At 44.0% G+C, this 18,251-nt stretch overlaps 4 protein-coding genes across 7 annotated transcripts; 3 read left to right on the forward strand and 1 right to left on the reverse strand.

The window, feature by feature from the left end:
• The first annotated feature begins 494 nt into the window (after positions 1-494).
• On the forward strand, positions 495-7,907 carry LOC128266802 (serine/threonine-protein kinase PAK 2). Of its 2 annotated transcripts, none has more exons than XM_053003598.1 (2): positions 495-3,512; positions 7,472-7,907. In XM_053003598.1, exon 1 carries the CDS (start codon positions 1,586-1,588, stop codon positions 3,284-3,286), a length of 1,701 nt encoding a protein of 566 aa, XP_052859558.1. In that variant the 5' UTR covers positions 495-1,585; the 3' UTR covers positions 3,287-3,512; positions 7,472-7,907. The 2 variants fall into 2 exon arrangements, with proteins under 2 accessions (XP_052859558.1, XP_052859557.1); XM_053003597.1 differs by having other exon boundaries at positions 495-3,508.
• A 1,589-nt stretch (positions 7,908-9,496) lies between these two features.
• LOC128266803 (methionine synthase reductase) lies at positions 9,497-11,454 on the reverse strand. The gene is made up of 2 exons (XM_053003599.1): positions 11,248-11,454; positions 9,497-11,198 (listed from the first exon to the last, which is right to left on the reverse strand). Exons 1-2 carry the CDS (start codon positions 11,335-11,337, stop codon positions 9,924-9,926), a joined length of 1,365 nt encoding a protein of 454 aa, XP_052859559.1. The 5' UTR covers positions 11,338-11,454; the 3' UTR covers positions 9,497-9,923.
• A 146-nt stretch (positions 11,455-11,600) lies between these two features.
• LOC128266806 (tetratricopeptide repeat protein 1) lies at positions 11,601-12,820 on the forward strand. The gene is made up of 2 exons (XM_053003603.1): positions 11,601-12,266; positions 12,330-12,820. Exons 1-2 carry the CDS (start codon positions 11,752-11,754, stop codon positions 12,616-12,618), a joined length of 804 nt encoding a protein of 267 aa, XP_052859563.1. The 5' UTR covers positions 11,601-11,751; the 3' UTR covers positions 12,619-12,820.
• A 211-nt stretch (positions 12,821-13,031) lies between these two features.
• Positions 13,032-17,979, forward strand: LOC128266801 (protein CLEC16A homolog). Of its 3 annotated transcripts, XM_053003594.1 has the most exons (11): positions 13,034-13,521; positions 13,583-13,722; positions 13,782-13,930; positions 13,988-14,130; positions 14,191-14,277; positions 14,340-15,130; positions 15,390-15,506; positions 15,569-16,030; positions 16,094-16,676; positions 16,741-16,947; positions 17,526-17,979. In XM_053003594.1, exons 1-11 carry the CDS (start codon positions 13,316-13,318, stop codon positions 17,839-17,841), a joined length of 3,201 nt encoding a protein of 1,066 aa, XP_052859554.1. In that variant the 5' UTR covers positions 13,034-13,315; the 3' UTR covers positions 17,842-17,979. The 3 variants fall into 3 exon arrangements, with proteins under 3 accessions (XP_052859555.1, XP_052859554.1, XP_052859556.1); XM_053003595.1 differs by lacking the exon at positions 16,741-16,947 and having other exon boundaries at positions 13,032-13,521; XM_053003596.1 differs by lacking the exons at positions 13,034-13,521; positions 13,583-13,722; positions 13,782-13,930; ... (1 more) ...; positions 14,191-14,277; positions 14,340-15,130 and adding an exon at positions 15,158-15,299.
• Positions 17,980-18,251: the final 272 nt, after the last annotated feature.

Consider the following 18,251-nt stretch of genomic DNA (forward strand, 5'->3'; position numbering starts at 1 on the left):
CCGGAAGCTAACCTTTTTTTTCTAGGAATTCCTATTAATTGGTAAAAAATTTGCATTGTGATATTTTTTTGGTGCTGATTTTACGAATACAGACACCACTTATAAAGCAAACATTTTCGAAACTAGAAATTAATAACTGAAATGACAATTTTCGGAGTGACCATATTTTAATTTTAGTTAGTATTAATTTCGCGCTAGAAACAAAAAAAACATCGATTTGGACCCGCCAAACATCGATGAAGCCGATGTTTTGAAAACATCGATGACATCAATGTTTCTCCACCTCTAGACGCAAAACTAGCCACGAAATGTTAGCCAAAGGTCGAACTAACCGATGAAAAGAAGGATAAAGAAAATACAAAATTCAACTTAACGTAAGAGACGGACAAACATCGATAATCCCTGCCAAAATCGATAGGACCAATATTTTTAACAATCGGTGTTGGCATCGAAGTTTCTCCACCTCTAGAGAAGAAGAGGGAGAAAGAGAAAGAATGAGAAAGAGAAAGAGACATAACACATCGCCGTTCGGACGTGTTTTCGCTGCGCCTCGCTAAAACTAAAAAAAGGCTGAATTCGAACTTAAGCTAAAGTCGAGATAGAGGAGCAAGAAAGACATCTAGTCGCGTCGTCGAAAAAATTTAATCACGGGATCGTAGTAAATAACCAATTCCCATCGTTGGGGACAAACCTTTTTCTCCGCCGAAAGACGAAATTACACGCGCTCTTGTTTTTCGGCTCGTGTTAAAAAACATAAATTGTTACGCAGAAGAAGCACCGTAAATCCGGGAAGAAAACAACCAGTTTAATTTGGTTGCTACTAAAAAAATATCCACATCTTAAATTTGTATATCGTATACATCGCCACAACTCTGGTGCGAGTGCGACAGCAATAGCAGGCCGAGTGCAGCAGTGCGATTGCATCGAAGGGGAAAAACCAAAGAAGTTAATAATATTTGAGTGGAGGCTAGCTGGTAAAAACAAAATAAACGATAAATTACTGGATAGTCATGGGACCCTGGAATAGTTGAGAACAGGAAGGGAGTTTTTGGCCCCGCAACAACAACAACAAAAACAGACAGAGGAAGAACAAGACTGCGACGGCCACTCCTTTTGTGTCCGACTTCGAGATGTGTGCGTTTGCGTGTCCGCGTCCGCCTTTGTGTCGAGCAATTGAAAACTGGTGATTGCTGAATAAATTAAGGTAGCTAAATTAATAATTAGCGAAGCAAGTGGGTCCAAAAAAAGTGAAAATCTTCTACGTTTTCGTAAGCAAAAGAAACTACAGCTACAGTTAGAGATAAGAAGAGCTCTCGCATACACCCACACATAGAGAAGCGCAGGCCGAACGAACGAGTGTGCGTGCGTGTGAATGTGTTTATGACTCACGGCTGGTTCAGTGAGAGGGAGAGAAAGAGAGCGAGAGTGGTGGCTTGAGTAACAGTAACAATAGAGAACGCGAACAACAACAAATCGTCCAACGTTTAGAATTTCCCAAGTCGAGCGTAACTAAACGCATTGGAAGAAAATTCCACACGCACAGATCACACAAATATAAAGGGAAAGAAAGAAAGCCGCTAGAAAGATGAGCTTCACAAAGTGGTTCAAGAAGAAGGAGGCGATCTCCGAGATCGGCGCGCCCACAAACTTCCAGCGTCACTTCCATGTCTCGCGGAACCAGGAGACGGGAGACCTGGAAGGCCTTCCAGCGCCCTGGCTGCGCCTGATGAACCAACAGATCACACGCGATGAACAGGACAAAAATCCTGATGCCGCCTACCATGCCGTGAAGTACTACAACTACTCGATCAAAAAGAAGGAGAACGAGGCCTTCAAGCCCTTCATCACCGAGGATGTGATCCACGAGGAGTCCAAGGAGATCGAGAACTATGTGAACTACAAAAACAAGCATAAGTCACAGGATCCGGAAAAATCCGACGACGACGGCAGCTCCACGGCTACGGAGACGGAAAGCAGCAGCGGTTGCGGCTCCTCGGCGGGCAACAGCAACAGCAGCAGCATCAATGACAGCAGCCAGCAGTCGGCAGTGCCGCTGGACGCCTTGGAAGAGGTGTTCAAGGAGCTTAAGTCCAATCTGGAGCACCGTGAAACGCTGAAGGCGGCGCCACAGGAGCCGCCCCCAGTGCCGCCCAAAAAATCGCCACACGCCATGCCGCCCAAACCACAGATCAAGCCCAAACCCCGGAATGTTACCCAGAAGTTCTCACATACCTCGGATCTCCGGCGAGAGGAGGATTCCGACAACCAGCATAAAATCAACACGGACACCATTATTATCAAGCCAGCCGGCGGTGCCCAGGATGCCGGAGCGGATGACAATCCGGATGAGACGATACTGCGCCGCTCCAAGGAGAAGCGGGCCCAGAAGACCGATGCTGAGATCTACGACGAGCTCCGGGCTATTTGCAACCCCGAGGATCCCAGGGAGCGCTACAAGACCGCCCAGGAGGTGGGCAAAGGTGCCTCTGGAATCGTATTTATAGCCAACGACTTGCAAAACGAGTCGCAGGTCGCCGTCAAGACCATCGACATGAAGAACCAGTCCTCCAAGGACCTCATACTCACCGAAATCCGGGTGCTCAAGGACTTCAACCACAAGAACCTGGTGAACTTCCTCGATGCTTACCTGCTGGAGCCTGAGGACCAGCTGTGGGTGGTCATGGAGTACATGGACGGCGGCCCGCTGACCGACGTCGTTACCGAGACTGTGATGAAGGAGCGCCAAATTGCGTGTGTCTGCCGCGAGACGCTCTACGCGATCAGCTTCCTGCATGCCAAAGGCATTATTCACCGGGATATCAAGTCCGACAACGTGCTGCTAGGCATGGATGGCTGCGTCAAAGTGACGGACTTTGGGTTCTGTGCCAACATCGAAGGCGATGAGAAGCGGCAGACGATGGTGGGCACTCCATATTGGATGGCGCCCGAGGTAGTTACGCGTAAAAAGTACGGCAAAAAGGTGGACATCTGGTCCATCGGCATCATGGCCATAGAGATGATCGAAGGCCAGCCGCCCTACCTGTACGAGACTCCACTCCGCGCCCTCTACCTGATCGCGGCCAACGGTCGGCCGGACATTAAGAGCTGGGAGAAGCTTAGTCCCAACCTGCAGGACTTCCTCGACCGCTGCCTCCAGGTGGAGGTGGACCGAAGGGCCACCGCCGACGAACTCCTCAGCCATCCGTTCCTCAACGACTGCAGCGAGGTCAAGGCCCTGGTGCCCAACATCAAGGCCGCCAAGAAAGTGCTGCGCCGCAACGTATAGTTGCTGTGTAATCACCGGGCGGCCAGGGTGCTCTACGCGTGATCGGAAGCGGGATCGGGATCTGCCCCGTGTGTATATTGAGTTTTCAATGTAAATTTGTTTTGTGTGGCCGAAACCGGAACTGGAACTGGAACAGAATGCTGATCGTAGTCTTTGTAGTGTGTACAACCGTAGAAATAGCGAGAGCAGGACTAGGACCCGGCAACTCCCCTTCGAAAACAGGTAAGTCCCGCTTACTGACCGCCCTTCGAATCCCCAGGTAGCCCAGCCCATCTGGCCGAGCTCATTATTCAAGCGAAGCGATATCCATTTCAACGGAAACCTTTTCGCAATCGCGCATGTGGAAACAGAGGCTGTTGGTTTATTGGCCGATGGGTTAGTTTCACTGCGTTGTCCAAATTTTGTCAAAAACCTAGACCCAAAACGGCGATAGTTGGCTATCTTGACTCTCTTAACAGTAACTGGCTCCGGTTCGAACAACATATTAAATTCGATCAAGGTTGCGAAGTGCACGAGGCTTTTGTCTCTTAATTTGTTTTTGTGCTTTTATAGTTAGAAAAGAGAATGCTGATGAACTCGGTAAATGACTTGCAACGCCACGAAGAGTAAATATGATTTTCGACAAATTTAAAACTTTAAAGAAATTAGAGTCAAAATGCCAACACTGAGCGAAAAAAGACACTGAATGCGTTTTCTTGATTTGAAATCACAAAAAAAAGTTCCATTGAAATAAGATTGTTTTTTCAATTAAAGTGTTAAAGTTAACGTCATAAATGTAAATTATCTTTTTAGATAATACTTTAAATAAATATATATTTTTGTCCTTAAACTTTCTGTACAATTTTTTTGTAAGACTTTATAGGATATATTTATTTTTATATATTTTTAAGAAACATTCCCTAAAAATGAACTGTGTGTTTCTGCCAGTTGCACTTACTCTTCCCTTAGAGCATGTCCCGCTATTTGGCAAGAGCTAATGTTGCATTCATTTTTTTGTCTTTCATTTGCCCACCTATTACGTATAGTACATACATACGTGCAGAGTTTTTTTTGCACAAGACATCCCATTGAAGACTGACAATGGACGAAAAAATGAAAGAAGCCTCTCCGGCAGCAGCAACAAACAACAACTAAGTACGCAATTTAACACGCTCGTTCGCATTTCCTGTTTGGAATATCGCTTTGTCTGGCCAAAAAATATTCATACATCATAATAAAGAAAACTTTAATTCACACACAGACAGCACAGAAAACACCTACGCGCATCGGAGCGCATTTGTGTTGGCCTTATCAGCCGAGTACAACACACAGTATAAGTGCTATTGTAATTCCCCTCGGCTGTCCAGAAAACCGGAGCCGACCGAAATTTATCAAATTCTTAGAACAATTTTTTGTCCAATTTCGATGTGATAAGCACACCAAAGAAACCTAGATCGTGAATGTTCTATGATAAAGAGAGAGCGGTGGGAGAGCAAAAGTGGAGTCACACAGAATGAGAGTGTGTGTATAATTGATTCTGATGGCGGTGCTCCCACACTCTTGCCCCTCTCCATCTTTGGTCGCCCTCCCACTTACCCAACTTAATTGCTTGTGCTGCAGGAACAAGCGAGAGATGGCGACGTCGCGACTTGGCTGCGCTATTTATACCCTCTCCCACTCCCACTTTTGCCTTGACTCTTTCCCTCCATTGTAATGCACCGGCTCCTCATCTTTCAGGGGCGGATTCGAACTATAATGTTAAGGGGGATACAGTTAATAATGAAACGTAAAACGGATAAAAATGAAATTTATTTTGTCATAATATTATTTTTATTAGGGTTTTGGGGCATACCCTGTTACCCTCTCTGGATCCGCCCCTGGCTTCTTTTCCAACTTCTACCGGATCTCTAGGCTCTTTATTTGTTTATATTACTGGCGCATACTTTTGCTTTCCGTGAGAGGCAAAAGAGAGTGATATGGATTTGGTTGCTTGCGGATATTGAAATCTTGAATGCTGAATGTACTGGAAACAGGGGAAAAGGGCTGCAAAGGGGTTTTGCGAAATTCCGCAAAAACTGAAATATTTTCTTCTTTTCCGTTCTGGCTTCTGGGCGTGGAACCTCGATGCTGGGGCCAAAGTACAACTGGCTACACAGAAAAATAGCAACTTGATGTTAAATTCATATTAAATCTCTTTTTGATTTGTAATATCTCTCCATTTTTACTTTTCTGGTGAAAATCAAATCACACTGCCAAATAAATAACAATATTTATCCATTTCTAAGCCGCATATATTTATATCAAATTTAAATATTAGAAAATAGTAGTTTATTATTTTTTCTTATGATATGAAACAAAAATATATGAATGTTCATGAAATAGATAAATGTGTTACAACTATATTTCTCTCTGTGTTGCCATGTGTGCGATAGTGAGTGAAAGGGCCTCGTGAATCCCCAGATACATTTGGAAATGGCCTAGCGAGCGACGCCCAAAGACCCAGAAATAATGACTAAACCACTCACATATAGTTCGATTTGGAATGGCGCCGTGGAATGATAATTTCACCTTGCTCAAAAGGTTTTTCGGCTGCTTGTCTGCGTGTGTGAGTGTTTCGTTTATTGAACCACACAAGTTGTTGTTTGGTAGCTATGCGGAATTTTAGATGATTCATTCATTACTTTGCGCCAGAGACTTGTTTCCCACCCAACGTCAAGGGGGGCGGTGTTTATAAACGACCCACTCCCCTTCCCCGGACCGATCACGCAAGATAACAATGCAAAGTTGTGTATTATACTCAATCCCAATCCACTGGCTTTAGTAACATTTGCGAACGGTTGTTTTGTCAGAGTTTCCAATGCCTGCGACATACTCATCCACACTCACACATACGCACATGCCCTCACTGCAAGTACACTAACAATAAAAATATATATTTCTGCTGTGCGACTCAGTGGATCACAATGTAATGTGTGTTTGCATTAATACACGATCCACAAATGAACTTCTTTCGACCCTCTTTTCATCTGGAACTCGCTCTCATTTGCCTGCCAGCCAACTATCAGCTACACAGAAAAAATTATATTATTTAAAAATGTTACAAATGTTACTACAAAACTAAAACAAAGTTTATAAAAAAAATATAAAAAAAATCGTTGGGAGTTGTTGGGATTAATTTATTAGTTATTATTATATATTATTTATTTCTAACAGATACAAACAAAAACAAACTCAACTCGATTTATCATTATTCATCTGAAAAGTGAATTTATACGTAAACTATTAATGTCTTCATGGCATTTCGATTTAAAGCTAAAAAACTGCTTTTTTTTTCTGTGTGACTGTTCTGTTCGTTTTTGTTTTCGTCAAAGAAAAATTGTGTGGAAAACTGAAAATGCTTGGCAGGCCGCATTTCATTGAAATCGAAGCGTGACTTTGGAGCGGGTGCCGCTTCACATGCTGATAAATATAAACAATTATTGTGCTGATAATTGACGCTCTCAGCTCTCCCATGGCATAACAATAGTTCTTTTCAACAACAGAGAGAACAAGTGTGGGGGAGTCGAACGAACGAAATGGGCGAACGACACCAAAAGATTATGCAGATACCCCCTGAAATCCCCCATCAAATGGGGCGCCATAAAAATAGGACTGATAATGCATTATTAATTATAAAGTGCAGTCCACCTGACCTCAACCCCGCAACTCAAGGCCCGCCCACCTGGCGTGAGTGTTACGATCTATTTTAAACAACTGCTTTGGCCAGCTAATCAGCTGGTTGTATCAAATGCGCTGATAAGGGGCCCGCCGATAACGGAACAGTTGTTTGATTACTTAACTTTGCTTTACGCTTCCCGACAAATTATGTTTTTAGCCATACAATTGTCTCAAAGGATTAGGTCCATCTTGCTTAAGAAGCAAATAGAAAATAACTTTAAGAGTGGAATCGTTTTTACAATATTTTATAAAAATATAGTATTAATTTTTTTTTTAATTTTGTGACCTCACTTTACCTATATCTGTGCCCGCTGGTGTACATTCTTTTGCCCATAAACGTATTTCAGGGTGATGACAATTATTAGAGGTCGATGTGTTAATTATTCGCTATCTTATTTTCGTTTTGCCATTTTTTGTCTGCAGTGCAGCAAATCTGACCTGAAAGTTAAACAACAACAAATAACTAACGCTTCTTTCTTTTTTTTGCAGCACGAGTAAGGGCAGAGAGATGACCATGCAGCGGAAAATTCAGAGGAAACCGTCGCAAAACCGTGGATCCATATCACATCGCTCGAGCAGTTCATCGATGGCTGAGGGGAGGGGGTAACGCTTAGATTAGATTGTCCTATGGCAAATTAGCTTACTTCGTACAGGGCGCATATATGTATATGTGACCAAGCACACAAACACGCACATATGATATAGATACTGTATTATTAACTGTAGGGACATAAGTTTGATTACTCTTTATATACCCGTATATATACATAATTGTGATTTAAGCGATTTTATCAAATCTGCATTATGCGATTCTTTATAAAATTCGTCGTAGTCAGTAAGTGCAAACGAACCCTAAAACAGAAAATATGCAATACCTATTGTAAATTACCAAAAACGAAAAAAAAAAACTCAAAACAAAAACAAAGGCGATAATTATAGCAAGTCGAAATGAGTGTAACAAGTGCCATTAGGACTAGAGCTAGCAGCAGCAAGCGACACACCAGCAACAGCAAAATTATCTCCACAATTTATGCATTTCCCATAGAATACAGATATCAATGCAACAGATAACTAATTAGACACCTAGCCGAAGCATGTAAATTAGCTGATATTCACAGTGTTGACGGGATTGAGGAAAAAACGTTTGATATTCCATTTTAATTAGTACAAACTTAAGACTAACCAAAACGCCACAAAGAACAGATTAAAATAGACTTCCTTGTTCCTTCCCCGAGAGATTTTGCCATACGCACAAAGAAAATTGTAGTTCTAAACAGAACCCTATCACAATAGAACTGTTATATAACTCGGTAATGTGTGTGTCAAAGCTAAAGTGAAATACTGATTCAAAGAATATCCCTACAGGGAGTATATGCATATAGAAGTGGTATACGTACACTAAACCTAGTCCCAACGGGAAGTAAAAGCAATGCAAATTGCTGAAGAGAATATCATGAAGAGGCACTTTTTTCTTTTGTCTTTCTTTTTTAAATGGAATATTTGATGCTATTTTTCACAAGATTTGTTCAAGAATTATAGCTAGAGCTAGTCGCCACACTTTCTAAATATTTTACTGAAACACAACGAAGAAGGAACAAAAAAAAGGGCGCATTCAACGATCATTAACCAGTCGACGTTAGCTTTCTTTAACTGTTATGTATACACTTACCGATAGGGACTATCTTTTACTTGCAATTCTGAAGTTAGTAGGCAATGGATTGCTGCTGCAGATCGGTTCATAGTTAAATTTTATATACGAAACGAAATCCCAATATTTGGCCTATAATTATGCATTAATAATTTTAAAAGAGCTTAACCATTTATTAAAAAAATTACTTGATTTTCTTAGTTTAGCTTAAATGAGTATTAGGCAAGGCAACAAACGGAGAGTATTTTAGGGTCAGTATATATTGGTTTTAATAGCCTTTTTGGAAACCGAGACATACCCGACATTACATATTCGCGAATGCATTTAAGACGAACGCAAATTTTGCAATTGATAACGTAAATGTAAATGAAACTTAAGTCTTCAAACCAAACAAAGAACAACAAAAGGTAGCATAATTTTTTATACGCAACTTTTATTGCAATTGTAAAGGGACGAATAGGAGAAAGAAGCTGACATCAATTTTGATCAATTCGCAATTTTATGAATATACACAAAAGAATTGGCTCTATTTCAATTAAACTTAAATGTAGTTAAAATACAAGATGCATATTATTGTGCAAGGTCAACCTGACTTGCCAAATAAAATAAAAAGTATGATAAATAACACGAAGATATAGATATTTAGAAACGCGTAAAAACAATAACGACACATTAGCGCATTATCGATCGCTTTAATTCAAAGAGCAAACCCCCAATAAATTTTATGTTTTATGTGCGCACGTTTTGTTTTGCTTGAAACCTAAGTCGTATTCGTATATTCTACCATAATTTAGATTTATTTTGCAATTTACCACTTAAGTCAACCTTATACACAGACCCAAAACCATTTAGTTTTCGTAGCCCCATCCACTTCGATCATTGAAGATGGCCCTCACAATTGTATGTATTTAGTTTACCTTGCACTGTAATTTTTATTTTGTGTTGTTAAATATATCGTTATTTACTTATTCGACCAAAGGATTCTGTTGGAACATTTTTATGTTACGGCTGCAGTCAAAATAATAGCAAAACTGGATGTACTGCTTGAATCGGGGTTTAAGTACTTCCATTTTTTCTGAAATCGATTTTATTAAACTAAGCTTTAATTCTTCTGCAATATTTATTTTAACATTGGTAAAATAACGATACAAAAGAAAAACCAAAACAAATTTAAAATTCAAAAAGAAGTTCCTTTTTCGTCCCGAAAGAATTAAAAGTAAAAAAAGATTAAACTGTAAGAGCATCTAGAAAGGCTTCATCTACGGGGCTATTGACTGCACGTGAAAAGTTTCCTTAGAGCCAAACATCCTCGCGATATTTGCCCTGAGCCTTTAGTTCTTTCAGCTGCCGAAAGGACTCCTCCTCAGTGAGATGCAGAACTTTCTGCAGGCACAGGCTTAAACCATTGGCAATGGACTGGGAAATCTTGGCACCATCGGCACAGACGTATATCACAGTCTCTGGCTTTAATATAAACTTGACCAGATCCTCTCCATCCTCCGCCAGCATTTCTTGCACATAGCCTGGCGATTCTCCTCGCGAATGACACATGCGCAGTCGCTCCAAAACCGCCGATTTATGCCAGGCTTCAAGCTGATCCCGCTTCAGAATAGCTTCTGGTGTCTTGGCACCAACATAAAGCCAGGAATGACCCCTTTCCCGCTGTGGCTGTTGGCTTATAAGCTTTTCTTTGTGGGCCAGGAAGCCAAGGAATGGTGCCAGACCAGTGCCCACCGCTATGAGGATTTGGTTGCTGCCCAGATCCTGCTCGGTGTAGCGGAATGCGTTGTTTACTCGGGGGTAGATAACCACATTAGCGGGCTGCTCCGGATTGATTTGTTGGACTCTCGCCTCCAACATGCTGGTTGTGACCCCTGGCTTATGGCTGAGCAGGGAATAGATTATGCGGAGCTCCTGGTCGCCGGCTTCCAAAGGACTGTTAGCTATGGAATAGGGTCGTGGCAAGAGACGTGGCAAGTGCTCTGCCAGGAAGGCAAGCGGTGGCCTGCAGTCACCGCAAAGCTTAAGAATTTCCATGAAGAGAAGTCCCTGCTCCAGGATAAGGGAATTGTAGTGCTTGGTGGCCTGTTTGGAGGACAGACAGGCCAGGAAGCTGCGCTCCCGTTCGTTGCTTGTAAATCCCGCCAGGGCACTCAGAAGTTGCTTTTGTGGCACGAAGCAAAGAGATAAGCAGTGGGTGAGGATCTCCCTTGGACTCGTCGCTGTCGGAATGTGAGCGGGTAACTTGGCGCTCTTATTGGCGCAGTGCAGCACCAGCTTCAAATGGCAGCTGGTGTCTGCCTGGTCCTTCAGTTCTAGACGATGGAGCAGCTTTTCCACCAGTTCGGGTTTATTGCTGGGCACAATGCCTATGGTGTCACCGGGTTGATAATCAAATGACGACTCCAGGGTCAGCTCCACCACGCGTTTTGTCTCCGTAGCCTTGTCTGCTGCCACGAGCAATGTATTCCCCTTTATTACCACTGACCTCGGTTGAAAATCAGGACGGGCGAATGGGAACTTTAAAACCTCGCCGCATCTTAGTTGGGCACATGTATCAATTTGTGTCTGCAAGTAAGGCGTTTAAGAGCTTTTCCCATGGTTGATGCGCTCTCACCTGTTCTTTCCCAGTAAAGCACACCTCCAGATTACCGACCAGCGGCTTGGCGGGGATATATTCACTCAGAATATACGCTCCAATGTCCATTTTATTTGGATTTGGTGATTCGCATGTCAAGGAGGGTTGCAGCAGACAGGAGCGCCAAAACAGCAGTGTTGGAAAAGTTCTAATTTTGCTCAGGTTAAAAGTTTTAAAAATTAGAATACAGCTTAGTAATAAATTGCGGCTTAAAATGTGTTTTTATTCGCGTAAAAAAGTATGTATTGCCCTTAAATTCTAAGGCTGTTTGAAGTTTTTAATTTTTTTTTAAATTATTTTCTTAAAATTGTACCTATGTTAAGTTGGTGTTTTTCAGCACCGCATCGTTAAGAATATACTAATTACATACCAACGGCGGGCTGTTATCGATAGGCACTGTTATCGGCAGCATGAGGAGCTTTATTTGTTGCTGCACAAAAAACTAAATTTTCCCGTAAACGAGCAGGATTAAAATCCAACAGGATGGCCGACAACGCCAACAGTGACGACGAGTTCCAGGACGCGATCGGAGAGGAGATCACAGAGAAGGAGGCCACCAGCACGCGGCTGAGCGAGAAGGATGTGGACGAGATCGTGGAGAAGCAGAGCCAGCTGGCGTTGGATGACGAAGCGGAACAGGGAGCGGCGGGCGGAGATTGTGTAGTGACACCACCGACAGTGGACTCCGAGATATCTATCGAGGAGCTGCGCGAACGGGAGAAGGAACTAAGCCCCGAGCAGCTGGCAGCGAACAAGGAGAGGGCCGACAAACTGAAGCTGGAGGGTAACGAGCTTTTTAAGAACGACGATCCCGAAGGCGCCGCCAGGACCTACACAGAAGCCCTGGACATATGCCCCTCCGATAGCACCAAGGAGCGAGCGGTGCTCTACGGAAACAGAGCGGCTGCCAAGATAAAGCTGGAGGCCAACAAAGCGGCCATCGACGACTGCACAAAGGCCATCGAACTGTGGCCGGAGTATGTGAGAGTGCTCCTAAGGTGGGGTTAAATATGAAACCATCAGACTGTCTTGTCTTCTAAAACTCTACTTCCTCCTTACAGGCGGGCCAAACTCTACGAGCAGGACGACAAACCCGATGAGGCCTTGGAGGACTATAAAAAGGTGGCTGAGATTGATCCTGGACAGCAGGAGGCACGCGAGGCTCAAATTCGCCTGCCGCCCATTATTAACGAGCGCAATGAGAAGCTCAAGACCGAGATGATGTCAAGCCTGAAGGATCTGGGCAATATGATACTCAAGCCGTTCGGCCTGTCCACACAGAATTTCCAAATGCAACAGGATCCCAACACGGGCTCGTATTCCATAAACTTTAACCAAAAACCCAGCTAGTTAAAAGTTTTGCCTAAAAAGAAATAAAGATGTTTTCGAGGATGTTGTAAAAATAGCAGTTTAGCCGTAGCAAGACGTGACCAAGTCACAGTTTTCGTACATTTTACACCTCTATCAATAGCAAATATACGCATTTTAATCACTATCAGGTTACTAAAAGGTTTCGCTTAAGATAATCTGATAATATATAATTTTTCTCAGATTCTTACTGTTACTATTTTATAGTACGCATGATGTGATATGCAGTAACGTATTAGGTTCCTTCCGAATTTTAATCCCGACTTGTTAATTAAATGTGAGGCAATTAAAAATAGTTTTTGAATTACAAGTTTAAAGAATTTTTGGTAAGTCGTGACCAAGTCACAGTTCACATGCTGTCACAGTAGAAGCAACGATTATTATCTATTACTCCGATACCGATAACGAATAAGTTTGGTCGAAGCAACAGCTGACTGTGACACTTGTGTTCCCAAGAAGAAGAGCAATTTGTTGAAAAAATCGCAATTCGCCAATTACAAAATTAGATTCGTGCAATCGCAGGCATCTGGTGCCCCCGTTTTGTGGGCCAACCCAGTGGCGTGACCGTGAGCAGTGGTGCATGCGAAGATCCGAGGGAACAGCGCCCCCGCAGTCCACTGCAACCTGATATGAGATCAGCCAGGCGGAGCGTCCAGTTGATTCCAGCCAAGTAGCCAGCATGTTTCGGAGTCGCAGTTGGTTTGGCGGACCCTGGGGCGGGCGCCCCAAGAACCGTCTTTCGCTGGAGCACCTTAAGTACCTGTATAGCATTCTGGAGAAGAACACCACCGTGTCGGAAAGCAACCGCGGTCTGCTGGTGGAGTCGCTGCGCTGCATCGCAGAGATCCTGATTTGGGGCGACCAGCATGACTCCCTGGTGTTTGAGTAAGTTGCCGAAACATATTTATAGTGTCACATACGACAAGCTAACTCTTTGTCTTTCCAGCTTCTTTCTGGAGAAGAACATGCTCTCCTATTTCCTGCACATCATGCGGCAGAAGAGTGGCGGCTCCAGCTTCGTGTGTGTCCAGCTATTGCAAACACTCAATATTCTTTTCGAGAACATACGCAATGAGACGTCTCTGTGTTAGTCCCATATCCTCTTCTATGTACTCTATATATTAATCTGATTTGCCTTGTTCCAGATTATCTTCTGAGCAATAACCATGTTAATTCCATAATGGTGCACAAGTTCGACTTCTCCGACGAGGATGTGATGGGCTATTACATTCTTTTCCTGAAGACACTCAGTCTAAAGCTGAACACACACACGATCCACTTTTTCTACAATGAAGTCTGAATTACTCAAAAAGACCGTCAAACAGCAATTAATGTTGTTTTTCCCTTGCAGCACACAAATGACTTTCCCTTGTACACGGAGGCCATCAAGTTCTTCAATCATCCCGAGTCTATGGTGAGAATAGCTGTGCGCACGATTTCCTTAAATGTCTACAAGGTTCAAAACTCCAGCATGCTGCGTTTTATCCGAGACAAGTATGATACCTATCTAAAATACTGTTTGGCCTCTTTCAAACCACTTTTTTTATGCCCCAGAACGGCTGCTCCTTACTTTAGTAATCTGGTCTGGTTCATTGGCAAACACATTCTGGAACTAGATACTTGTGTGCGCACAGATATAGAGTAAGAGTTAAACCCTTGATTAGCCCTTTCGGTTTGGATAAAACTCTTTTCTCCGCTTGCAGCCATCAGTCAAACCAGAAGCTGTCCAATTTAGTGGCTGAGCACCTAGATCACTTGCACTATTTAAGCGACATTCTTCTGCTCGACATCAAGGATCTGAACGCAGTGCTGACCGAGCACCTGCTGCATAAGCTCTTTGTGCCCCTGTATATATTCTCACTGACGCCAGCCCCTCCACCGCCCTCGCTGGCGGTGGTCACCCAGAATCTAGCTGCCGTGCTCAATCGCAACGTGGACATCGACATCCAGGAGATGCACAACCCGCGAGTGAGTTCAATCGTGGCCCTTTTCCTGCTCTCATTGGTCTTCCTGGTGGTATCGCATGCCCCTCTGGTGCATGCCCTGGCATGGGTCATTCTCAACGGCGACCACAGCGTCTTCAAGGAGGGCGCAGCCGAGATTCTCAATTCGTACGTAGAGCACCGCGAGGTTGTTGTGCCAGGATTCGGAGAGCCCAACGAGAGTCTCGAACAGGCCCTGGACACGGTCACCGGCCAGTCCAGCGCCTCCAGCTATGCCCTCAGCGAGGACAGCGGTGTGGAGTCTTCTTCTCCTGCCGCCACTGAACTGGGCTCTCAGGCAGATGCTGTGGAAGCAGAGCAGACGAAGCTTCGTAACATAACTGACGAGGAGAAGCAACTGCTGCAGAAGTCATCTTCCTCGGCGAAGTCAGACTTCGGGGAAATGGCCAAACCGTTTTTGGATACTGTCCTGCATGCTTTGGACTGCACCGAAAACGATTACCTGGCCCTGTTGTCGCTGTGTCTCATATATGCCATGTCGCACAATCGTGGTAGGTTCCATTGCGATTCGCTTGTTCTTTATCCTGACGCTCTGTTTTTGGGCTAATGCTGTGTAACTTTCCATTGTTCTGATCACCCCATTTGTGCTTCATTTTAACTGCTTTCTATGTGTGTAATGAACATTTCACACTATGGTACCTGTCCCACTCCGTCCAGATGGTACGTAACATCTCCACTTTCCGTACTTATCCGAAATCATCTAGCATTTTCGTCGGGTAACTAAATTTCTGGTAAACTCTTCTCATATAGGCATCAAGAACGAGTGGTTCGAACAGGTATTGGCCAAGTCAACGCGCGGCGCCTTTAGCTACAAGACAGCCCTAATTGAGCATCTGTTGAATATTATCACACAGTCCAGTCAGCCATGTAAGTTTCATAAGAAGTGTCCATTGAACTACAGTCCTTAATAAATTCCCCTTTGCTTGCAGCGTCTCGCATTCGCTTAATAACCGTTGAGATTGCCCTGGAGTTGCTGGTTACCTTCACCCGTCCCAGTTCGGATGAGACGCGCTGCATTACCTCCGCCCAGCAGGATCTACTCTTTAGCGCCCGCAACCAATCAATGGCGGTACTGCGCAATTTTTACAAGTCGGAGGATATCTTCCTTGACCTTTTCGAGGACGAGTACAACGAGATGCGAAAGGCGCAATTAAACGTGGAGTTTTTGTGTATGGACTCCACCATCTTACTGCCTCCCACGGGTACGCCCCTCACGGGAATTAACTTCACACGACGCTTGCCCTGCGGGGAGGTGGAAAAGGCCCGGCGCGCCATCCGCGTGTACTTCCTGCTGCGTCGCACGTGCCAAAAGTTTCTGAATGAGAAGGAATCACTGCTACCGCTGACGAATGTCGTCAATCTGGTGCAGGTGGAGAACGTGCTAGATCTGAGTGAGTATCCATTTCTGGCAAGCCACTGGTCACGGACCTACTAACTGGTAATGATCCCGACAGACAATAGTGACCTGATTGCCTGCACCGTGGTGGCCAAGGACAGCAGCAAGCAAAGACGTTTTCTGGTAATTGACGCTCTCCAGTTGATCCTCGTGGAGCCGGATGCCAAACTGCTCGGCTGGGGCGTGGCAAAGTTTGTCGGTTTTTTGCAAGACGTCGAGGTGCAGGGGGACAAGGACGATTCACGCTGCCTGCATATAACTGTGCACCGCGGCGGAGTCACGCACAACCGCACCCCGTTGCTCTCGGCCAAGTTCCTGTTCGACGATCACATCCGCTGCATGGCGGCCAAGCAGCGGCTAACCAAGGGACGCAGCAAGGCGCGCCAGAAGAAGATGTACCAGATAGCCCAGCTCATCGAGATCCCTGGCCAGATGGACTCGCCCGTGTTCGCGGTGGGTGGCACCATGGCGACGTCCAGTGGCGGTGGTAGCGGCAACAGCAGCGGCAGCAGCTCGCGTAGCAGTCACCATCGTCCCATGTTCACGGCCAATCGTGTACCTGGATTTGCGGCCGTACTGCGGGGAAACAACAGTGCCGGAGTCAGTCGCACCCAGATGGCCCAGAACCGCTCCATCGAGGGGTAAGCTCAAACAGGCCTTTCTCATGCCTCCCATCCACATCCTCATTGGTGCGTCTTCCTGCAGCATTAGGAATGAAAGCGCAGGCCGCTCCCGACGCCGCAGTCCCAGCTCAACTTCAGGCTCGAATCTGAGGGCAGATCACTCGGATCGGGAGCGATCGCCCAGTGTCAGTGTGGGTAGCATCAGCTCCTCGCAGTCGCGGGAGAACTCCCAGCCCAGAAGCTCCGGTAACCGATCGCGGGAAAGCAGTCCTAGGATGCCCAGGCCGCGGTAACGAATCAGATTTTCTATGGAATGTTTGTTATAATTGGGATTATAGAAGTGTTTAAGTTAGTGTTCAAGTTTCTCCAACTTAAACAGGTGCACGTTTTATTAGACTATTTAGATTAGAAAATTGCAAAATGTACATATATTTTGCTGTTTATTTTCATGGTGTTATATTCCAAATTTAGATGTTTGTACAAATTATATAATTCACTCAATTTATTTTATTAAAATATATTTACCATGTAATTGATTATACTTTTTGTACATCATTATATGGAAATAACCTTAAAGAATCAAGTATATTTTTGCATTATATCTTGCATTTTTTTTTAAAAAAAATAAAAACCAATCGGGCATGTTTTTATTCTGTGGGAATCAATTTAACCAACTATGAGAATATTTATACATTTGTTAATTTGACTGTGATTGAAATAATTTGTTATCAGAAGTTTTTAATATTTTGTTGTCTCTTCTCGATGTCATTTTAAAAATTCATTTTCAATTGCATGCTAGTTTTCAGCTTAAAAAAACTGCTTCTTTTCGTTATAAAGCTAATTAATAATTTTGTAATTTCATTTTAGATCGGAGGAGATTCCCCTGGAGGATTTCCAGCACTCGCGCAACAACAGCCCGCACTCGCGGGGCAACCCCTCGCCCGCCTCCCGCTCGCACACGCCTATCCGGGTGCTCCACTACGATCAGCTATCCGGCCACAGCGGATCCCCCCGAGAAGCGTCTTTGGTGGGCACCAACGCCCTGCTGAGCCAGCTGAACGGCCTAGCCCGCGAAGTGGTGCCAGTGCAGAGCTCCGAGGAGACGTCTTTTATCGGGAACGACGGAAATGACTCCACTGGCGGCGCGGAAGGCAGACGACGGGGAGCTATTGAGACGGTCTAATTTAGATAAGTAATTCTAGTATTACACGAGAGGAGCCTTAAGCTTAGATTGTTGCTGACATTTTGTTATTCCAATTGACTAATACGGTGGTACATACTCTAATGGCTTTTAGTTTTAAATAAAAGTTAATTTGACGAATTTGAAGTCATTTGATATGTTTATTTGTATCTTTAAAAACTAAAAAGGTAATTAAGGTGAAATTTTCTAATTACTGTGGGTTAGTCGAAAACGACAGTCTAATTTTGACGTTTATAAAGCTTTAAAATTATTATTGTTTACTATAATGAAATAACAAGTGACATCGACCTTAAAAATTCTAATTTGAGGATGCTTATTAAGTTGTTCTGGTTATTTAGTAAGTTTCGAACGATTTACTCGATTTCGATTTAAGTTTGGGGCAGTTTTTTATA

The sequence above is a fragment of the Drosophila gunungcola genome, chromosome 3R (assembly GCF_025200985.1).
Source record: "Drosophila gunungcola strain Sukarami chromosome 3R, Dgunungcola_SK_2, whole genome shotgun sequence".
NCBI lineage: Eukaryota > Metazoa > Arthropoda > Insecta > Diptera > Drosophilidae > Drosophila > Drosophila gunungcola.